The sequence below is a fragment of the Ranitomeya variabilis genome, chromosome 3 (assembly GCF_051348905.1).
Source record: "Ranitomeya variabilis isolate aRanVar5 chromosome 3, aRanVar5.hap1, whole genome shotgun sequence".
NCBI lineage: Eukaryota > Metazoa > Chordata > Amphibia > Anura > Dendrobatidae > Ranitomeya > Ranitomeya variabilis.
Genome location: NC_135234.1, coordinates 441,412,998 through 441,436,531, shown reverse-complemented (window position 1 = coordinate 441,436,531; position 23,534 = coordinate 441,412,998). Strand labels below are relative to the sequence as shown.

General features: G+C 43.8%; 1 protein-coding gene across 1 annotated transcript in view; it reads left to right on the top strand.

Annotated features, from left to right (window-relative positions):
* Positions 1 to 23,534, top strand: part of LOC143816267 (uncharacterized) — a 657,854-nt gene that overhangs the window by 553,722 nt on the left and 80,598 nt on the right. The window contains exon 54 of the mRNA XM_077296442.1: positions 26 to 146. Within this exon, the coding sequence (XP_077152557.1) occupies positions 26 to 146 (121 nt within the window). The remainder of the gene's footprint in view (positions 1 to 25; positions 147 to 23,534) is intronic.

Sequence of the window (23,534 nt, the reverse complement as noted above, 5' to 3'; positions counted from 1 at the left end):
CTATGTGTTCTTCAATCTGTTCCAGGAATGGGAGACATCCATTACCATATGTTATAATAAATCCTATATATCTTGGGAATACCAAACCAAAGGAGGATGGCACTGGTATTTATGACTGCCCAGTGTACATGAATCAGACCATGCAAGTAAGTTACTGCTTTATAATAATTTATGCAATCATTCTAAAATCACTGTGTTTTGTAGCCACAACACTTAAAGAACAGCATGTAACCAGTATCTGTCTTTCACTAACTCAAGTTACAAATAACCAGTCATAAAGCTAGGAGGGAAAATGTAAGGTGAAGATAGCAAAAAAGGAAAAAAAGTTCCAGCACCAGGTGTCTCTTCATAAAATCTTCAGTATTTTATTCTCATGTCAAGAAGAAAAACATCATGCAGGGGTGCAGCCCCTAAACGCCTGAAGATTTTATGAAGAGACGCCTGGTACTGGAACTTTTTTTTCCTTTTTTGCTATTGCTACTGAGTGGTATCTAGTCACTTGTTCCTGGCACCTGTGTTCATTTGGATACCAGTGAGGCACCACTAATCCCTTTCCCTACTCCCTGTATGATGTTGTAAGGTGAAGATGTCACATGGTTAAAATGTCGTTCTTAGGATTGCAAATTGCCTCTTCAGAGAGGAAGTGTAATGGAACTCTAGTTAGCAATTCTAACAGTCAATAACGGAAGGGAATGCTCCCACTGAATTTTTGAAAAACTGGTTTTAAAATATTTTTTGGACTGACATTCTTACACCTTTATTTGCTATTGAACATGCTCACTCGATTTCTTCAATACCCTTATCTTGTGGACACCCCCCTCGTCCAATGTTAACCAGGATTCTGCACTACAGAGACCGTGATACCATTTTAAGACGTGCGAGTGACATACAGGACCTGTCTGCAAATGGTTCTGGATTTCTCCACAGAAGTTCAAAAATAGAGGATTAAATTCACAGAATGGACAAAGCGATTAAGGGACCTTAACCTGTCTTATTGTGTGTTGTATCCAGCATGACTGAGAATTGTTGCTTTAGATGAATCACATTTCTTTTTGCCTTGGTATATTCGAGTGACCGCCCAGCATGTTTGGCGCTTTATTTGCAGTTAATGAACATGCTGGGCTTGCTTGCCAATCAGCACATGGCTGCTGGAAACATCGTAGGAAAAGCGTACTGTGAGCTTAGGAAGAGTGGAAGGAGCGTATTGGGATAGTTTGTGATCCCAAAAAGCTCTTTTAAGGGTATGTGCACACGTCTGGATTTCTTGCAGAAATTTCCTGAAGAAAACCGGAAATTTTCTGCAAGAAATCCGCATTTTTTTTTTTTGCGTTCTTTTTCCGTTTTTTTCGCGGTTTTTTTTAGCATTCTGCAAGCGTAATTAGCTTGCAGAATGCCAAAGTTTTCCAAGCAATCTGTAGCATTGCTTGGAAAACTGACTGACAAGTTGGTCACACTTGTCAAACATACTGTTTGACAAGTGTGACCAACTTTTTACTATAGATGCTGCTTATGCAGCATCTATAGTAAAAGATAGAATGTTTAAAAATAATAAAAAAATAAAAAAATGCTTATACTCACCTGCAGACAGCTGATCTCCTCAGCGGCGTCCGTTCCTATAGCTGGTGTGTGTGCGCAGGACCTTCCATGACGTCGCGGTCACGTGAGCGGTCACATGACCGGTCTCGCGACCAATCACAGGACCGCGACGTCATCGCAGGTCCTTCACCGCACACCAGCTATAGGAACCGAAGCGGCAGCATGCACCTGAGAGGCGGGAAGACATCGAAGGTGAGTATATCACTATTTTTTATTTTAATTCTTTTTTTTGACCAATTATATGGTGCCCAGTCCGTGGAGGAGAGTCTCCCCTACTCCACCCTGGGTACCAACCGCACATAATCTGCTTACTTCCCGCATGGTGTGCACAGCCCAGTGCGGAAAGTATACAGATCATTGCACTCCTAGGTGTGCGGAATCCCCGCAATTCCGCATTTTTAATGAACATGTTGCTTTTTTTTCCGCGATGCGATTTTTTCGCGGAAAAAAATGCAACATTTGCACAAGAAATGCGGAATACACTGTAAATAATAGGAGGCATATGTTAGCGTTTTTTTCGTGTTTTTATCACGTTTTTATAGCGAAAAAACGCGAAAAATACTGAACGTGTGCACATGGCCTAAGTGCTCATGAGAGTGAAGATTAGTTCTTTGTTGGGTGGAAATAGTGTAGGGAGAGAGTTAATATGAGGGAGAGGGAAAGGCAGGCCCCTGGGTGTTATCACATCATCATTTCAAGAACATGCTGCAGATCTCTGCTATTTTGCATTGTCTTGTGTAGTTTAGGATTAAGAACAGACTGTGGGATTAGGGAGAGATAGGCAGGGCTTCATCCACTACCATAGTATACAAAGTAGCTGCAGCTCTTTTTAGAGCCAAATAATATTAGTACCAGCATATTCTAAACCAATTTTTTTGGCACTACATAATATTCCTGCGTAGCACCATAAACAGTACAGACCAAAAGTTTGGACACACCTTCTAGGTTCTTCAAAGTAGCCACCTTTTGCTTTGATGACTGCTTTGCACACTCTTGGTATTTTCTTGTTGAGCTTCAAGAGGTAGTCACCGGGAATGGTTTTCACTTCACAGGTGTGCCCTGTCAGGTTTAATAAGTGGGATTTCTTGCCTTATAAATAGTGTTGGGACCATCAGTTGTGTTGTGCAGAAGTCTGGTGGATACACAGCTGATAGTCCTACTGAATAGACTGTTAGAATTTGTATTATGGCAAGAAAAAAGCAGCTAAGTAAAGAAAAACGAGTGGCCATCATTACTTTAAGAAATGAAGGTCAGTCAGTCCGAAAAAAATGGGGAAAACTTTGAAAGTGTCCCCTAGTGCAGTGGCAAAAACCATCAAGCGCTACAAAGAAACTGGCTCACATGAGGACCGCCCCAGAAAAGGAAGACCAAGAGTCATCTCTGCTTCTGAGGATAAGTTTATCCGAGTCACCAGCCTCAGAAATCGCAGGTTAACAGCAGCTCAGGTTAGAGACCAGGTCAATGCCACACAGAGTTCTAGCAACAGACACATCTCTACTACAACTGTTAAGAGGAGACTCTGTGCAGCAGGCCTTCATGGTAAAATAGCTGCTAGGAAACCACTGCTAAGGACAGGCAACAAGCAGAAGCGAGTTGTTTGGGCTAAAGAACACAAGGAATGGACATTAGACCAGAGGAAATCTGTGCTTTGGTCTGATGAGTCCAAATTTGAGATCTTTGGTTCCAACCACTGTGTCTTTGTGTGATGCAGAAAAGGTGAACAGATGGACTCTACATGCCTGGTTCCCACCGTGAAGCATGGAGGAGGAGGTGTGATGGTGTGGGGGTGCTTTGCTGGTTACACTGTTGGGGATTTATTCAAAATTGAAGGTGTACTGAACCAGCATGGCTACCACAGCATCTTGCAGCGGCATGCTATTCCATTCGATTTGCGTTTAGTTGGACCATCATTTATTTTTCAACAGGACAATGACCCCAAACACACCTCCTGGCTGTGTAAGGGCTATTGGACCAAGAAGGAGAGTGATGGGGTGCTACGCCAGATGACCTGGCCTCCACAGTCACCAGACCTGAACCCAATCGAGATGGTTTGGGGTGAGCTGGACCACAGAGTGAAGGCAAAAGGACCAACAAGTGCTAAGTATCTCTGGCAACTCCTTCAAGATTGTTGGAAGACCATTCCCAGTGACTACCTCTTGAAGCTGATCAAGACAATGCCAAGAGTGTGCAAAGCAGTCATCAAAGCAAAAGGTGGCTACTTTGAAGGACCTAGAATATAAGACATAATTTCAGTTGTTTCACACTTTTTTGTTAAGTATATACTTCCACATGTGTTAATTCATAGTTTTGATGCCTTCAGTGTGAATGTACAATTTTCATAGTCATGAAAATACAGAAAAATCTTTAAATGAGAAGGTGTGTCCAAACTTTTGGTCTGTACTGTATATATTATTTTTACAGCTAAACAGTATTTCTCAGTGCCAGCATATAGTAAAATCCTTTTTAAAAGCTAATTGTTAAATAATATTCCTTGCCTATTGCTTAAATAGTTAATTTTTATCTAGCAGTTGTGCGACTAGCACAAAACCTGCTAAGCTACAGAAGCATCACTATTTACCATTAATTTCACTGAGCCTACTGTTGCTGTGTGTCAGCAAAATGATATAAAAAAATAAAAATGTTCTATTGGTTAAATAAATAGTGTATCTTTATCTAGCAGTTGTGTGACTGGCACAATACGTGCAGAGATAAGCAAACATCACAATTTACCAGTGGCAATAATTTTCCTTAGTCTGCTGTTGCCATGTGTTAGCAAGGCGATATAAAAAGAATGCTAATTTTTTATTGATTAAATAAATAGTGAATCTTTATCTAGCTGTTGTGCGACTGGCAACATCCGTTCAGAAATAAGCAAATGTCACAATTTATTAGTGCCAATAATTTTCCTTAGTCTGCTGTTGGCGTGTGTCAGCAATGCGATATAAAAAGAATACTAATTTTCTATTGATTAAATAAATAGCGTATCTTTAGCTAGCAGTTGTGCGACTGGTGCAAACCCTGCTGAGATATGCAAATGTGATTTTACCTGTAATTTTCGTGAGTCTGCTGTTGCTGCATGTAATAAAGCTGATATCTGACAAAAAATAGCCACACATTGATAGATACAGGGAATTTGTACATAACACCTCTGTGAGGGTACTTGTAAAAAATAAAGGCAGGAAACGCAGGACATTTTTTCATCATAATCATTATGCATTCATTATGAGAAAGGGTGAAGTTAAGGGATGTGGTTGTTGTGATGCCTGACAAGGCTGTGTGACAGATCAGAAGGTGAATGTATCTCATTCTAGCTTCCTGAAAAATTTGGTCAGCGTGCTACACCACTGAGGAACCCAGACAAGTGCAAGGATGTTGTGGGTTGGATGGCAGACAAAGTCTCCAGTGTGTTGAAAAGCAGCACCATGAAGTCTTCCACATGGTTCAGTCTCAGTATCCAAGAGGCTGGGCCTCTGAATCCTCAACCTAGTCCTTTTTCCTCCCACCATCAAGAGTCCAAGGAGACATATGACCCCAATGCTGGCCACTCTGAGGAACTGTTTACGCTCTCTTGCAATTTTTCAGGCCTTTCAACATGCACCATTAAAGAGGGTCATGAGGAAACATGCCCCAACATTTGAGCACCCATGGCCAATAGAAAGCCACATTGGGGAAGGTCAATTATTGTCTAAAGAGGTGGAGGATAATCATGATGCACAGGTCAGCCTAAAATCACAACTCAGAAGGAGGATCAGATTGATGAATTGGGAGACGACTTGGTCGATGAGGAGGCCACTGATCCAACCTGGCATGGTGGCACACCTAGCGAGCACAGCAGTGCAGAGAGGGATGGATCCATAGCACGAAAGCAGGCAAGGAAAGGTAGTGGTTTGACCAGAGGGAGAACTCTGTCAACTGTTCCACAGAGTTCCCCCCACTCGGCAAGATAACAGGCTAAGGGTGCATTGTTCCCCTGTATGACAGTTTTTTTCTGAAAGCCCTTCAGACAAAACAACTGTAATTTGCAGCATCTGCCAAACCAAGCTAAGAAAAGGCACAAACACTGCTAACCTGAGCACCTCCAGCATGCAAAAGGACATGGCAGCCAAACACCTCAGTTGGAGGGAGGAACGCCTGGTTGCCAAATCTGTGTCTGAGGGTGAAACCACTGCCCCTTCCCCTGTGTTCCGGTCTTCCCAATCTGCTGTTCATGAAGCAGGTGCTGATGTCTCCTGCCCACAACCTGCAGTTGCACAGACCACGTCCAGTTCATTGTCCCAGCACAGCGTTCAGTTGTCCCTACCACAGACATTTAACAGAAAGCAGAAATATCTACCCACCCACAGGCCCAAACGCTAAACATCCACATTGCCAGATTGCTAACCCTGGAAATGTTGCTATTTTAGCTTGTGGGAACTGAGTCTTTTCGTGACCTCTTGGCGGTGGAAGCCCATGGTACTCCATTCCCAGCCACCACTATTTTTCACGGTGTGTCATCCCTGCATTACATAAGCACAGGGAAGGTCCACCTAACCACAAACACGTGGACAAGTTATTGTGGACAGGTATGCTACATTTCCATGACGGCACACTGGGTGGACCTGGTGGAGTCTGGGACCGAGTCAGATGCTGGGATGTCACACATCTTCCCCACACCAAGAACAGCAGCTTCAACTTCCATCAATGTTTCAGTCTCATTGTATTCCAGTTTCTGTCTCTCCACCTCATCCTCAGCGGAACTAGCCTCCCCATCACTCCTCAGCTGGGAAAATTTTGCATAGTTTAAAGCAGAAATTGTACCAAATAGTTTAATAGATAGTAGTATCCTGGGTAAACTTTTTGACTCCAGCCAAAATGTCAGGAACAACTGCAATTTTAAGTTGGAATGTTAGAGGTCTTCTAGATTGGCTAACAAGAGCTGCAGTTTTTCAATGTATTCAATCTTATAACCCTTCTATAATATAGCTTCAAGAAACACACCTTACAAAAGAGAGAACAACCTTGGTGAATAAGAGGTGGATGCAGGCAAGTTACCACTGTATACACTGGGGGAAAAGTATTTAGTCAGCCAAGAATTATGTAATTTCTCCCACTTAAAAATATGATAGAGGCCTGTAATTGACATCATAGGTAGACCACAACTATGAGAGTCAAAATTGAGAAAACAAATCCAGAAAATCACCTTGTCTGATTTGGCAAGATTTATTTTTCAAATTATGTTGGAAAATAAGTATTTGGTCATTAACAAAAGTTCAGCTCAATATTTTGTTATATATCCTTTGTCCTTTGTTGGCAATGACAGAGGTCAAACATTTTCTGTAAGTCTTCACAAGGTTGGCACACACTGTTGGTGGTATGTTGGCCTTTTCCTCCATGCATATCTCCTCTAGAGCAGTGATGTTTTGGACCTGTCGCTGGACAACATGGACTTTCAACTCTCTCCAAAGGTTTTCTATGGGGTTGAGATCTGGAGACTGGCTAGGCCACTCCAGAACCTTCTTAAGCTTTTTACAAAGCAATTCATTCTTTGCCCTGGCTGTGTGCTTGGGATCATTATCATGCGGAAAGACCAATCCACATTTCATCTTCAATGCCCTTGCTGATGGATGGAGGTTTGCTCTCAAAATCTCAATACATGGCCCCATTTCATGTACACGGATCAGTCGTCCTGGTCCTTTTGCAGAGAAACAGCCCCAAAACATGATGTTGCCCCCCCTGCTTTACAGTAGGTGTGGTGTTCTTTGGATGCAACTCAGCATTCTGTCTGCTCCAAATATGATGAGTTTTATTTCTACCAAACAGTTCTACTTTGATTTCATCAGACCATATGACAGTCTCACAATACTCTTCTGGTTATCCAAATGCTCTCTAGCAAACTTCAGACGGGCCTGGACATGTACTGGCTTAAGCAGGGGGACATGTCTGGTACTGCAGGATCTGAGTCCCTGGTGGCATAGTGTGTTACCGATGGTAGTCTATATTACGGTGGTCCCAGCTCTATGCCGATCATTCACTAGGTTCCCCCGTGTGGTTCTGGGATTTTTGCTCACCATTCTTGTGATTATTTTGACCCTACGGGGTGAGATCTTTCTTGGAGCCACAGATCGAGGGATTATCAGTGGTCTTGTTTGTCTTCCTCCATTTTCTTATTATTGCTCCCACAGTTGATTGCATCATACCATGCTGCTTGCCTATTGCAGATCCATTCTTCCTTCGACAGCTCTTTGGTCTTCACCATAGTGGAATTTGGAGTGCGACTGTTTGAGGTTGTGGACAGGTGTTTTTTATTCTGATAACAAGTTCAAACAGGTGCCATTACTACAGGTAATGAGAAGAGGACAGATGAGCCTCTTGAAGAAGTTACAGGTCTGTAAGAGACAGAAATCTTGCATGTTTTTAGGTGCCCAAATACTTATTTTCCACCATAATTTGAAAAATAAATTTTGCCAAATCAGAGAAGATGCTTTTCTGGATTGGTTCACTCAATTTTGACTCTCATAGTTGTGGTTGTACCTATGATGCTAATTACAGACCTCTCTCATCTTTTTAAGTGGGAGAACTTGCACAATTGGTGGCTGACTAAATACTTTTTTCCCCACTGTATTTTCTTCATTTTCTAGAGGATTTTTTTATATTGATTCACTTGGCGGTCACATTTGAGCTTATGTGTATTAATACAGATATTGATGGTGAATTTGTATATCTAATATATAGGGTATTTTTTATACGGAGATTTCTGTTCCTTCAGTATACATCCCACTTCCATACTGGGGAAGGTGTTATGATCTGGTGGCCTAGGTGCAGCATGGGACGTACTCTGGAGAAGGTGGTACCTGTACTGACCGCAGACCCTGAACTTAACACCGCAACTAGAAGTAGCCGTGGAATGTACCTAACACTCCCTGGACATCTCGACACAGCCGGAGGACTAATTACCCCTAGAGATAGAAAAGGGAAAACTATCTTGCCTCAGAGAAAATCCTCAAAGGATAGACAGCCCCCCACAAATATTGACTGTGAGAGGAGAGGGAAATAACATACGCAGACTGAAATCAGAATTTAGCAAAGGAGGCCACTTCTAGCTAAATAGAAAGGATAGGACAGAGTACTATGCGGTCAGTATTAAAACACTAGAAAATATCCACCACAGAAAATACAAAATCTCCACATCTAACTAAAGATATGGAGGGTATATCTGCATCTCCAGAGATACCAGCTTGGCTGAACAAATCCTTATACAGACCAAGCTGGACTAAACAAAAGATGGAAAATAACTTGAACGATCAGGCCCACAGCATGTGGACTGCAAAAAACAAAGCCAGAACTTATCTTTGTTGAAATGAACAGCAAGCAAGAGAGACCAGGCAGGGAAGTGAATCCTCCAGGAAACAATGGACAACTGGCACTAACTAAAGGGTCAAGCAAGACTAAATAGCCCAGTCAGAATTGCAATAAGTGGACACACCTGATGAATGCTGCGATCCAAAGACAGCAGCACTACCACTTATAACCACCGGAGGGAGCCCAAGAGCAGAATTCACAACAGTACCCCCCCTTGAGGAGGGGTCACCGAACCCTCACCAGAGCCCCCAGGCCGATCAGGACGAGCCAAATGAAAGTCACGAACCAAATCGTCAGCATGAACATCGGATGCAACAACCCAAGAATTATCCTCCTGGCCATAACCCTTCCATTTGACAAGATACTGAAGCCTCTGCCTCAAAAAACGAGAATCCAAAATCTTCTCAACCACATACTCCAACTCCCCATCAACCAACACCGGGGCAGGAGGATCAACAGAGGGAACAACATGCACCACATATTTCCGCAACAAAGATCTATGAAAAACATTATGGATGGAAAAAGAGGCCGGAAGGGCCAAACGAAAAGACACCGGATTGACAGTCTCAGAAATCCTATAAGGACCAATAAACCGAGGCTTGAACTTAGGGGAAGAAACCATAGGAACATGACGGGAAGAAAACCAGACCAAATCCCCAAACCGAAGCCGGGAACCAACACACCGACGACGGTTAGCAAAAAGCTGAGCCCCCTCCTGAGACAACACCAAATTGTCCACAACATGAGCCCAAATCTGCAGCAACCTGTCAACCACAGAGTCCACCCCAGGACAATCAGAAGGCTCAACGTGCCCTGAAGAAAAACGAGGATGAAAACCAGAATTACAAAAGAAGGGTGAAACCAAGGTAGCAGAACTAGCCCGATTATTAAGGGCAAACTCGGCCAATGGCAAGAAAGCCACCCAATCGTCCTGATCAGCAGACACAAAGCATCTCAAATAAGTTTCCAAAGTCTGATTAGTTTGCTCGGTTTGGCCATTTGTCTGAGGATGAAACTCGGAAGAAAAAGACAAATCAATGCCCAGCCTAGCACAAAAGGCTCGCCAAAACCTAGAAACAAACTGAGAACCTCTGTCGGACACAATATTCTCCGGAATGCCATGCAAACGAACCACATGCTGAAAAAACAATGGAACCAAATCAGAAGAGGAAGGCAATTTAGGCAAAGGTACCAAATGAACCATCTTAGAAAACCGGTCACAAACCACCCAGATAACCGACATCCTCTGGGAAACCGGAAGATCTGAAATAAAATCCATAGAAATATGTGTCCAAGGCCTCTCAGGGACCGGCAAAGGCAAAAGCAACCCACTAGTGCGGGAACAGCAAGGCTTGGCCCGCGCACAAGTCCCACAGGACTGCACAAAAGAACGCACATCCCGTGACAAAGAAGGCCACCAAAAGGACCTACCAACCAAATCTCTGGTACCAAAAATCCCAGGATGGCCAGCCAACACAGAACAATGAACTTCAGAAATCACTTTACTAGTCCATCTGTCAGGAACATACAGTTTCCCCACTGGACAGCGATCAGGTTTATCAGCCTGAAATTCCTGAAGAGCCTGTCGTAAATCAGGGGAGATGGCAGAAAGAATCACCCCTTCCTTCAGAATGCCGCCTGGCTCAAGGACCCCAGGAGAATCAGGCAAAAAGCTCCTAGAGAGGGCATCCGCCTTAACATTCTTAGAACCCGGAAGGTACGAGACCACAAAATCAAAACGGGAGAAAAACAGGGACCATCAGGCCTGTCTAGGATTCAGCCGTTTGGCAGACTCGAGGTAAATCAGATTCTTATGATCAGTCAAGACCACAATACGGTGCTTGGCCCCCTCAAGCCAATGACGCCACTCCTCAAATGCCCACTTCATAGCCAACAACTCACGATTGCCGACATCATATTTGCGTTCCGCAGGCGAAAACGTTCGAGAAAAGAAGGCACACGGTTTCAACAAGGAACCATCAGAATTCCTCTGAGGCAAAACGGCCCCTGCCCCAATCTCAGAAGCGTCAACCTCAACCTGAAATGGAAGGGAGACATCCGGCTGATGCAACACAGGGGCAGAAGTAAATCGGCATTTAAGCTCCTGAAAGGCAGAAACAGCTGCAGAGGACCAATTCGCCACATCAGCGCCCTTCTTCGTCAAATCGGTCAGGGGTTTAACCACACTGGAGAAGTTGGCAATGAAACGGCGATAAAAATTAGCAAAGCCCAAAAATTTCTGAAGGCTCTTCAAGGATGTGGGCTGGATCCAATCATGAATGGCCTGAACCTTAACCGGATCCATTTCTATAGATGAGGGAGAAAAAATGAAGCCCAAAAAAGAAACCTTCTGTACTCCAAAGAGGCACTTAGACCCCTTCACGAACAAAGCATTATCACGGAGGATCTGAAATACCATCCTGACTTGTTTCACATGAGACTCCCAATCATCTGAAAAAATCAAAATATCATCCAAATATACAATCATGAATTTATCAAGATAATTCCAAAATACATCATGCATGAAGGACTGAAACACAGATGGGGCATTAGAGAGCCCGAATGGCATCACAAGGTATTCAAAATGGCCCTCGGGCGTATTAAACGCAGTTTTCCATTCGTCACCCTGCTTAATACGAACAAGATTATATGCCCCTCGAAGGTCAATCTTAGTAAACCAACTAGCCCCCTTAATCCTAGCAAACAAATCAGAAAGCAAAGGCAAAGGGTATTGGAATTTGACCGTGATTTTATTCAAGAGGCGATAATCAATACAGGGTCTCAAGGAGCCATCCTTCTTGGCAACAAAAAAAAACCTGTTCCCAATGGTGAAGAAGATGGCCGAATATGCCCCTTCTCCAAAGATTCCTTAACATAACTCCGCATGGCGGCATGTTTTGGCACAGACAGGTTAAAAATTCGGCCCTTAGGGAACTTACAATCTGGAATCAAGTCGATAGCACAATCACAGTCCCTATGCGGTGGAAGGGAACCAGACTTGGGCTCATCAAATACATCCTGGAAATCTGACAAAACCTCAGGAATTTCAGAAGAGGGGGAGGAGGTAATTGACATCAAAGGAACGTCACCATGAACCCCCTGACAACCCCAACTAGTTACAGACATAGATTTCCAATCTAATACCGGATTATGCACCTGTAACCATGGGAAACCCAGCACAATAGCATCATGCAAATTATGCAACACCAGAAAACGACAATCTTCCTGATGAGCTGGCGCCATACACATGGTCAGCTGTGTCCAAAACTGAGGTTTTTAGCCAGCGGTGTGGCATCAATGCCCCTCAAAGGAATAGGACTCTGCAAAGGCTGCAAAGGGAACCCACAACGTCTGGCAAATTCTAAGTCCATTAAGTTTAAAGTGGCGCCTGAATCCACAAATGCCATGACAGAAATTGACGATAATGAGCAGATCAGGGTCACAGATAACAGAAATTTAGGTTGTACAGTACTGATGGTAACAGAACTAGCGATTCTCTTACTATGCTTAGGGCAATCAGAAATAACATGAGCAGAATCGCCGCAGTAAAACCACAACCTATTCTGACGTCTGAATCCTTGTCGTTCAGCTCTAGACACAATCCTATCACACTGCATAGGCTCAGGACTCCGCTCGGAAGACAACGCCACAGCACGCACAACTCTGCGCTCGCTCAAGCGCCAATCAATCTGAATGGCCAGAGACATAGAATCACTCAGACCAGCAGGCGTGGGAAACCCCACCATGTATATGGTGGGTGGGTGGGGGGAGTGGTCCCGATGACGGAGGATGCGTCTCACAGGAAAGTGTGAGTGGAGTATGCCCCATTACCTCACATTGTAGCTGCAGCCAGCGTCAGCGTGGGGTGCTGGGGAGCGGCGGCGGCTGCTCCTCTGTGCCGCGTGGGTGCTGTGGGGCGGCGGCTCCTCTTCCTGCAGCGTCTGGGCTCTGTGCTGTGGGGCGGCGGCGGCGTATCTTCACGCACAGTCAGTCGGGGCTCCTCTGGCATCTTCTCAAAGCCCGGAGGCACCGGCATCTCCATTGCTGCGATGCGGTGGCCTCCGGGAAAATGGCCGCTGGGGGCGGCGCATGCTCAGATTCAGATCTCGTCCCGAGATCTCGGGAGACGAGATCTGAATTTGAGCATGCGCCGCCCCCAGCGGCCATTTTCCCGGAGGCCACGGCATCGTAGCAATGGAGATGCCGGTGCCTCCGGGTTTCAGGAGATGCATAAGGAGCCCCGACTGACTGTGCATGAAGATACGCCGCCACCGCCGCCCCACAGCACAGAGCCCCGACGCTGCAGGAAGAGGAGCCGCCGCCCCACAGCACAGTACCCTTGCGGCACAAAGAGGAGCAGCCGCCGCCGCTCCACAGCACCCCACGCTGACGCTGGCTGCAGCTACAATGTGAGGTAATGGGGCATACTCCACTCACACTTTCCTGTGAGACGCCCCCTCCGTCATCGGGACCACTCCCCCCCCAAAAAAGGCACATTAGTCACCAGCCCTATAAGACGACATACAGCGTATAAGACCACCCCCGACTTTTAAGAAGATTTTATATTTTAACTGGAAAAGTTGGGGGGTCGTCTTATACGCCCAGTTGTCTTATACGCCGGAAAATACGGTAATTGCTAAAATTTGGTTCTCAGAAAGACCTCCATCCTGCAGGGAATACATTAAACACATGAAGTCTCTTATTCTGGTTGAAAAAGGGGTTTACTCCAAAAGGAACAGAAGTGCATATTTTGACAAACTTTGGTCTCTTTGGGTGGTCCACAACTATTGATTATATTGTTGCTGAATGTTGTGCTAAAGAGCCTTAGATGCTCTATATCTTTGGACTGCGCACTGGCTAGCTGGTCCTGTCAAAGTGTGAAAAGACATGTTATAGATGTTTTAGACTTTATATTTCTATGTGCACTGTAATCTGGGTTTTGGTCGAGCATGACTGGTATTTGTAAGGGTGGGCTGGTTGTTTGGGGGGAGGACTAAGCTGGGGCTCAAACGTTCTGATTTGGATATCCTATTTTTTCTTTATGTCAAATATTTTAAAATCAATAAAAATTTACCTGATTTAAAAAAGAAAAAAGTCAATATCGAACCTTTAATAAGCCTTGCCATATAATTTAGGATAAAAGCCAAACCAGAATCTGAATTTGCAGACACAGTGTTTCTGGGTATTGCCCTTGGTCAGTGCAAAATATGAGATCTGCCTTGGCTAGGTGAGAGGCTTAAAACTGGCATCTAGGGATTGGTACTTTCAGTAGTTGCCTCTAGAGTTCAAGTCATCTTCCTCTTAGAAGAGGCAATTTGCATATTTGATTTCCCAGAGGAGCATGCATGGCGTACAAGTCTCCTCACTTTGACCTGCCAGGCCTGGCATCTTACTCTCCACAATGAAAAATGTTACCCCTTAGATCCCTGTGTTAGGATTGCCAGCTTTGTAAGAATATCCAAAAGGCACAGCTCTCCTTGCTACACAGGACTAATTGGTTACAGTACTTAAACATTCTTATAATGTTAATTAATATTCATACCAGTGCCTTTAGGACAAATGAATAAATGAAAGAAATCATCATGATTTAGCAGAACCTTACAAAATTTTACTGTGTTGAAATAAAAAATTCTACTTCAGTTAATCATTTGGGGTCTTTAATTATGAGGCAATGAAGACTGCATGTAGTTCAAGGAAAATTACTTTTAGTATTAAACAATGTACAGGACAAGGCAGTACTATAAAAGTCTTGGTAAAAAATGAAGAGGGCAATGGGTAGCCAGAACAATGCAGCTGAGATTTACGTATGCATTTAAAAGTTGTTGGAAAGATCCTCAACTCCTAATAGAAAGTAGTACATTGACTTAATATTTATCACGAAGTATAAATGAACAGTAATCTAATTAGAAATGTTAAACTTAGACTTCTAATTAGTATTTTCCCCAAATGAAACCGAGGAACCGTCCATGTATATTACAACTATTTCTTGGATTTCTCTGTAACAAGATTAGATATTGCTTAGAAACTGTAGCTCCATGAAGATGGGAAAGAAATCACATGGGGCGGTCTACCCATAAGGGAGCTGTAACACATAGCAGGCAATAATTATATGCCCTAAGCTTTGGGGGAGTTAAAGCTGCAATGTGAACTCTATTAACGTTTATGTACTTCTGTATGGCAAGGGACTTTCTCAATGTAAAATGATTGAGGAATTGTAAAATAGTCAATGTCTATGTTTTCAGAGGGAGATTGGAATTTTGCATAGTTTTTATGCCATAGGCTTAAATATCAGTATGAGGCCGGAGTCACACTAAACGTATGACAAATCGGTCAGATTCTCCCTGCCGAGAGTCGCACGAGTGTCATGCGAGTACAATCTGATTTTTCACACCTAGCATTCGATTTACATCCAAATGCAGTGCGATTAATATCCGATTACAATTCAATTTTAACATGAGCTTTTTCATACAGCAATTCTCTATGTCATTTATACATCGTTTTCAAAGAAAATATTTGTCAAAACATACATATATACATATATATATATACATATATATATATATATATATACAGCCACAACTGCTGACACACTCCAGCCACATGAGGTCTGGCATTGTCCTGCATTAGGAGAAACCCAGGGCCAACCGCACCAGCATATGGTCTCACAAGGGGTCTGAGGATCTCATCTCGATACATATTGGCAGTCAGGCTACCTCTGGCGGGCACAAAGAAATGCCACCCCACACTATTACTGACCCACTGCCAAACCGGTCATGCTGAACGATCTTGCAGGCAGCAGATTGCTCTCCATGGCGTCTCACGACTCTGTCACATCTGTCATATGTGCTCAGTGTGAACCTGCTTTCATCTGTGAAAAGCACAGGGTGCTAGTGGCGAATTTGCCATTTTTTTGTGTTCTGTGGCAAATGCCAAGCATCCTGCACGGTGTTGGGCTGTGAGCACACCCCCCCATCTGTGGACATCGGGCACTCAGAGCCAGTTGTGTGGGTTGTAGAGTCCATTTCATGTTACCACGATTGTGAAAGCACAACCAACATTCAAAAGTGACCAAAATGTCAGCCAGAAAGCATTGGTACTGAGATGTGGTCTGTAGTCCCCACCTGCAGAACCACTCCTTTATTGTGTGTGTTTTGATAATTGCCAATAATTTCCATCTGTTGTCATTCCATTTGCATAACAGCATGTGAAAATGACTGTCAAACAGTGTTGCTTCCTAAGTGGACAGTTTGATTTCCCAGAAGTTTGACTTACTTGGAGTTATATTCTGTTGTTTAAGTGTTCCCTTTATTTTTTTGATCAGTGTATATATATATTATATAGATAGAACAAAAGCCGGCAATTCATGTTCCGCGTACAGTATAGATGACAAAACATAGGTGACATCAACCCCCCCAACTATCACCCCACTTGCCACTGCTACAGGGCAAGTGGGAAGAGCAAGGTGAAGTGCCAAAATTGGCACATCTTAGGGTAAGTTCACATTTACGTATATGTGCGCAGCTTATTAGCTGCATGCGCAACCACATGCAAAAACTCGCACAAACGCATGCAAAAATGCGTGCAAATGCATGCTTATGCAGTGTTTTTTATCCGCATCAGCTTACGGCATGATGGCAAAAAAAAGCAGCGTGTGCATTCGCTTGTATGCGTTTTTTGCCTGTGTTTGCATTCTTTTTCACTATATGTTCGTTTGTTGTCTTTGTGCCCATGTTAGGGTTCTTTTAAAGAATTATTTAATAAAAGCTATTGTAATTTTAAATTAATCACACCCTGCTGAAATACTATAATTTGGGATTTGTGGTCATTGCTTTTTTGTTAAATAGAGGGAGGCGCCCTATGACGGATGCTGCACATCATTGGGTGTTCCTCAAATGACAAGAAGTAGGAATTTATAATAGCCCCAGTGGACAGTGTGAAAATTGCAAGGTTACTAATTTTACCTAGAAATTAGAAATTGGGGGTGTGTGGCCTAGCTTCTGCCATGTGAGGACGCAGGAACTTGGAGCTCTCCCATAGTACCCCTTTTTAAGCAACATAAAAGCTACCTTTTGAGGCAATTTCATAGCCTTAATAACTTTAGTCAACAGCCACTACAGCATGCCTTAATTTGAGACCAAGATCGTGTCTTTAATCAGAGCATAAACAGAGTTTTTGTGTGGACCCTTCCCTGCCTGACTGGGGAGAGACGAGTGCCGCCATTTTGGATTAACCATCTCCTCTATACTACAAGGACTACTTGCGCAGCTCATTGTCTGCGGTGCTGGGTCCCCCTGCTCACTGGGGGATAGCACAGAAGAAAGAGGAAGAGTGCCATCTTGATCGACTGGCTGGAGACTGGGTACTGACCCCTGTCTCCCTTCACCGCACAGCAGCACCCATCCGGATGCTGTACTGGGATGCCAGGCCAGAGGGACACTTTGAAGCACAGCTGAAGTCTGCAGGCCGAGGACGGAGGACCGGAGGAGGAGCCGCACTTCACACAGCAGCCAGCGGTGAGATATTCCCTCACCCCCTCCGCTGACCAGAGCCCCTGCGCGGCCCCTGGAACAAAGCCGGAGGATTCCTTCCTGAGCGCTGCTGCCGCGATCATCAACACAGCGCCGCCGAATCCCCACCTGGCAGAAACCGCTCCAGAGCCTTCACAGCGAGGACACCGCTCCAGACTGATATATCTTTCCTGAAATTTTACCTATTAATATAGTTTGTGATGTAGAAAAAAAAGATTGCCAAAAATTGTTAAAAATGCATGTAGTACAAAACCATGATTTAAATGATAAGAAATTCCCTTATGACTAGGGATGAGTGAACCCGAACTATAAAGTTTGGGTTTCATACTGGACACAAAGTGTCTGTTACCGAACCCCGGACACGGACTTCTTACTGTACATCCTTGTCACTGTTCGAGTTCATCAGCCTAGTAAAGCTTATTGAAAGGCTGCAGTGCAGCCAATCAACAAGCTTTAAGGCTGTGGCACTTCCTGCCCCATAACAGCCATGCCAAGTAATGGCTGTGATTGGCCAGTGCACCACGTGACAGTGTAAAATAAATAATTAAAAAGAAGACTTGTAGACCCAATTATGTCTATAACCAGCCAAGTGAAAGAAGACAGCTTTGAGCTGGCCTTATGCTGGGAAGGGGTCAATATCTATGGACTTTCCCAGCCTATTAGTATCAGACCCCACCTGTCTGCTTTGCTTTTAATGTTATTAAAATGAGGGGACCCTAAAAAAATGACGCTGAGTGTCGCTATTATTAATAAAAACACAGAAAAATGGCGGTCCCACAACCATCCCCGTGTTCTTCATCCAGTGTATGCAGCCCCTTTCAGAGACCAAAGCGCCATATACTGGAGCAGCAACCACTGCCGGGTATCATGCTGTACTCCACAAAACCCCACTGCTGTGAACTGTAATGACGTCAATAAGGTTTCCTCAGTTCTCAAGGGCTGGTTCTCACTAGGGCAGAGCGAAAGCCAGAATGATGAGCGGTGACATCACTTCCAGCTCTGATGAGGCTCCAGACGTTTCTGTTCAAACCTGTAAGATTACAATGTCACAACGAGAAATCAGCACTCCGCAACAATGATAAGCTGCTCTGAGAACCATACGAAAGACAGTGAGCAGCAGAGCGGTCATAGGGGTGAATGGTAAGGTGAACATAAGTGTTTTTTTTAAGTTTTTGATGGACCTCTACAGATCAGCAAAATGGTAGCCCCACAAAAGCAAAATACAATAAATCCGTAAATTGGCAAATGCATTTTTTTTTGTAATATTCAAGTAAAAATCAGTTCCACTTTTATATATTTGTTCACATCTATTGAAATTCCCTATCAATATTTTACTGAAAAAAAATTGTAGTATTGCTTAGGGTTCTACAAACACGACAGACACATCAGCGCTGTGACTGCTTTCAAGATGAGCTTGTAAGAAATGGTAAAGCACATTGGATTGGGGAGAGCTGCGTTGTGAAGATTTATTCCTCTGCATCCCTATCAATACATAGAATGAAGGAAGTACAGCTTATAATAAAGAAGAACTACTCTACACTTTTTTATTAACTTCACGACATGCACCGTACATGTACAGCATATGTCGAGTCTCCCCCTTTGATGTAGGCTCCAGCGCTAAGCCCACATCTTTCCTGGAACATGTCAGCTGTTTTGAACAGCTGACATGTGCCCCTAACAGACGCGGGTGGAATCGCGATCCACCAGTGGCTGTTAACCTTATAAATGCTGCTGTCAATCTCTGAGAGCGGCATTTAATGTGATCGCATCAGAAGTGCGTCACTAATCCCGCCAATTGACACTCGTGAGCTGATGGGTTGAAATAACAACCCAGGGTCTGCAGGAGACCCCTGTGTTTGCTATTGCTTGATTGCTATGAGTGCAGCTCAGCGGTCGGCGCTCATAGCAAGGGAGCATTTCTGCTATACACAGGCGAGATCTGATCATCGCCTGTGTGTAGCAGAGGTGATCAGATTATCGCAGCTTCGAGTCTCCCATGGAGACTATTGAAGCAAATGAAAAGTAAAAAAAAATATTTTAAAAAATATTAAAAAATAAAAAAATATTTTATATAAGTTTAAATCACCCTTTTTCACCCCATTCAAAATAGAATAATAATAAAAAATACACATATTTTGTATCGCCGCATTCAGAATCACCTGATCTATAAAGATGTAAAAAGATTTAATCCAATCTGTAAATGGCGTACTGAAAAAAAAGTCAAAACTTAAATATTATGTTTTTTTGGTCGCCGCAACGTTCCATTAAAATTAGTTATGAGCAAATATACTCGTTACTCGAGATTTCTCGAGTACACTCGGGTGTTCTCCGAGTATTTTTTAGTGCTCGGAGATTTAGTTTTTCTTGCCGCAGCTGAATGATTTACATCTGTTAGCCAGCATAAGTACAGTACATGTGGAGATTAACTAGCAACCAGGCAACCCCCACATGTACTTATGCTGGCTAACAGATGTAAATAATTCAGCTGAGCCAAGAAAAACTAAATCTCCGGGCACTAAAAAATACTCGGAGGACCCCCGAGCATGCTCGAGAAATCTCAAGTAACGAGTATATTCGCTCATCACTAATTAAAATGCAATAATGGGTGATCAAAAGATCGTATCTGCACCAATATTGTATCATTAAAAACATCAGCTCGGCACACATAAAATAAGCTCTCACCCAGCCCCAGATCACAAAAAATGGAGCCGCTATATGTATCGGAAAATGACACAATTTTTTTTTAATCAAACTTTGGATTTTTTTTTCCACCACTTAAATAAAAAAGAACCTAAACATGTTTGCTATCTGCGAACTCATAATGACCTGGAGATTTATAATGGCAGGTCAGTTTTAGTATTTGGTGAATATGGTAAAAAAATAAATGAAAAAAATCAGTTGTAGAATTGCACTTTTTTTTGCAATTTCACTGCACTTGGATTTTTTTTCCCCATTTTCCAGTACATGATATGGTAAAACCAATGAAGTAGTTCAAAAGTACAACTCGTCCTACAAAAACAAGCCCTCACATGGCCATATGGACAAAACAATAAAAAAAAGTTATGGCTTTGGGAATAATGGGAGTGAAAAACAGACAAAAAAGGGCTGTGGCTTTAAGGAGTTAAAGCCGATCTTCTCCCAGCATTGACTGCTGTAAAACTCTAGAACATTTGTTTTGTGATCTCTCTCCAGAACACAGGACATAACAGCTGACGTTCCACTCTGCTACATTTATAATAACTCTGCTTTTTTCCTGTCTAGCGTGTCCTGTCTTACTGCAGCTTCCTGGAGCTCAGACTATCAGTCAGTTCTTTTGCTTTGAGCTTTTCAATATCATGCATAGACATATCTGGGATGGCCTAGCAGCTGTATAATGTTTTCCACATCAGTCGCTGTTCTGCTAAAATACCCATCTGATATCTCCTCTATCAGCAAACAAGCAGAAGTAGTGAATGCATTATGAAAGATAATGCTCATGTTTGTTCACATTTAAGCTAAGTAATTAAACATTTGGGGTAAATCTACAAAAGATATCATATTCATATGTGGATAAAGTGCTTGCATCTAAATAAGGTTCTAAAATGACAAGTCAAATATCCAGTGGCGTAACTACAAAGTTATGGGCCCCGGTGCGCACTTCCAAATGACCCCCCCCCCCCTGCAGCCCTGCCATACAATTCAATGTAACCCCCATAGAATACAATGCAGCCCCCCTCATAGTATAATGCAGCCCCTCCACACAGGGGCCGTGAGAAAAACACGAGCAAATGGTGACGAGGGGGCAGGGGAGCGGGCACAAGGGGGTTAGGGGAGACAGGCACAAGGGTAACATAGGGGGGCTAGGGAGCAAGGAAGACAGGCACAAGGGGACACATGGGGGCTAGGAGGCAGGGGAGAAGGTTACAAGGGGACTAGTGGGCAAGGGAGACTGATACAAGGGGACAAGGGAGACTGACACAAGGGGACTAGTGGGCAAGGGAGCCTTACACAAGGGGCACAAGGGGACAAGTGGACAAGGGAGACTGGCACAAGGGGACACACGGGGACTAGTGGGCAAGGGAGACTGACACAAGGGGACACAGGGACTAGTGGCCAAGGGAGACTGACACAAGGGGACACACGGGGACTAGTGGGCAAGGGAGACTGATACAAGGGGACTAGTGGGCAATGGAGACTGACACAAGGGGACACACGGGGACAAGGGATACAAGCACAAGGGGACACACAGGGACAAGTGGGAAAGGGAGACTGACACACACTGACTAGTGGGCAAGGGAGACTGACACAAGCACAAGGGGACAAAGGAGACTGACACAAGCACAAGGGGACAAAGGAGACAGGCACATGGGGACACACAGGGACTAATGGGCAAGGGAGACTGGCACACGGGGACAAGGGACACAAGCATAAGGGGACAAGGGAGACAGGCTCAAGGGGACACACGGGCCCCTGACCTGCCAGAGCCGCTTGCAGCAGCGACCGCTGCGACCGTGGTAGTTACGCACCTGTCTCACACACACACACACACACACTACAGATATCACACACACACACATACTACAGATATCACACACACACACACACACACACACACACACATACTACAGATATCACACACACACACACACACACTATAGATATCACACACACACACACACTACAGATATCACACACACACACTATAGATATCACACACACACACACACTACAGATATCACACACACACACTACAGATATCACACACACTCTACAGATATCACTCACACACACACTACAGATATCACACACACACTACAGATATCACACACACACATACAGATATCACACATACATACTACAGATATCACACACACACATACTACAGATATCACACACACTACAGATATCACACACACACACATACTACAGATATCACACACACACACACACTACAGATATCACACACACTACAGATACCACACACACATATAATACAGATATCACACACACACTACAGATATCACACACACACACTACAGATATCACACACACTACAGATACCACACACACATATAATACAGATATCACACACACACTACAGATACCACACACACACATACTACAGATATCACACACACACTACAGATATCACACACACACATACTACAGATATCACACACACACATACCACAGATATCACACACACACACTACAGATATCACACACACACACTACAGATATCACACACACACACATACTACAGATATCACACACACTACAGAAAACACACACACACTACAGATATCACACACACATACTACAGATATCACACACACATACAGATATCACACACACACATACTACAGATATCACACACACTACAGATATCACACACACATACTACAGATATCACACACACATACTACAGATATAACACACACACACTACAGATATCACACACACTACAGATACCACACACACACATAATACAGATATCACACACACACTACAGATACCACACACACACATGATACAGATATCACACACACTACAGATATCACACACACACACTACAGATATCACACACACACACACACACACTACAGATATCACACACACACACTACAGATATCACACACACACATACAGATATCACACACACATACTACAGATATCACACACATACACTACAGATATCACACACACACACATACAGATATCACACACACACATACTACAGATATCTCACACACACACACACACACACACACACACTACAGATATCAGACACACACACACCAGATACCAGCTCATATACACAACTCACAATCTCCTCTCTGGTACAGGGGTGGCTGATGTAAACTGGCTGCAGCTCCTCAGCTTCTCCTGACTAAAGCGGCTCTGTCCCGCACCTCCCCCCTGCTCTCGCCTTCTGTCCCGGGGCTGCAGAGTGCAGAGCAGCAGAAGCTGTCTCACCATGATTACTGGAGCTGCTTCCTGCCTCTCACGTGCCCTGGCTGCCCCCTCCCCCTAGATACGCCTTGGACTGTTGCCGTGCAGGAGGAATCTCCTGAACTGCAACATGTTGTTGGG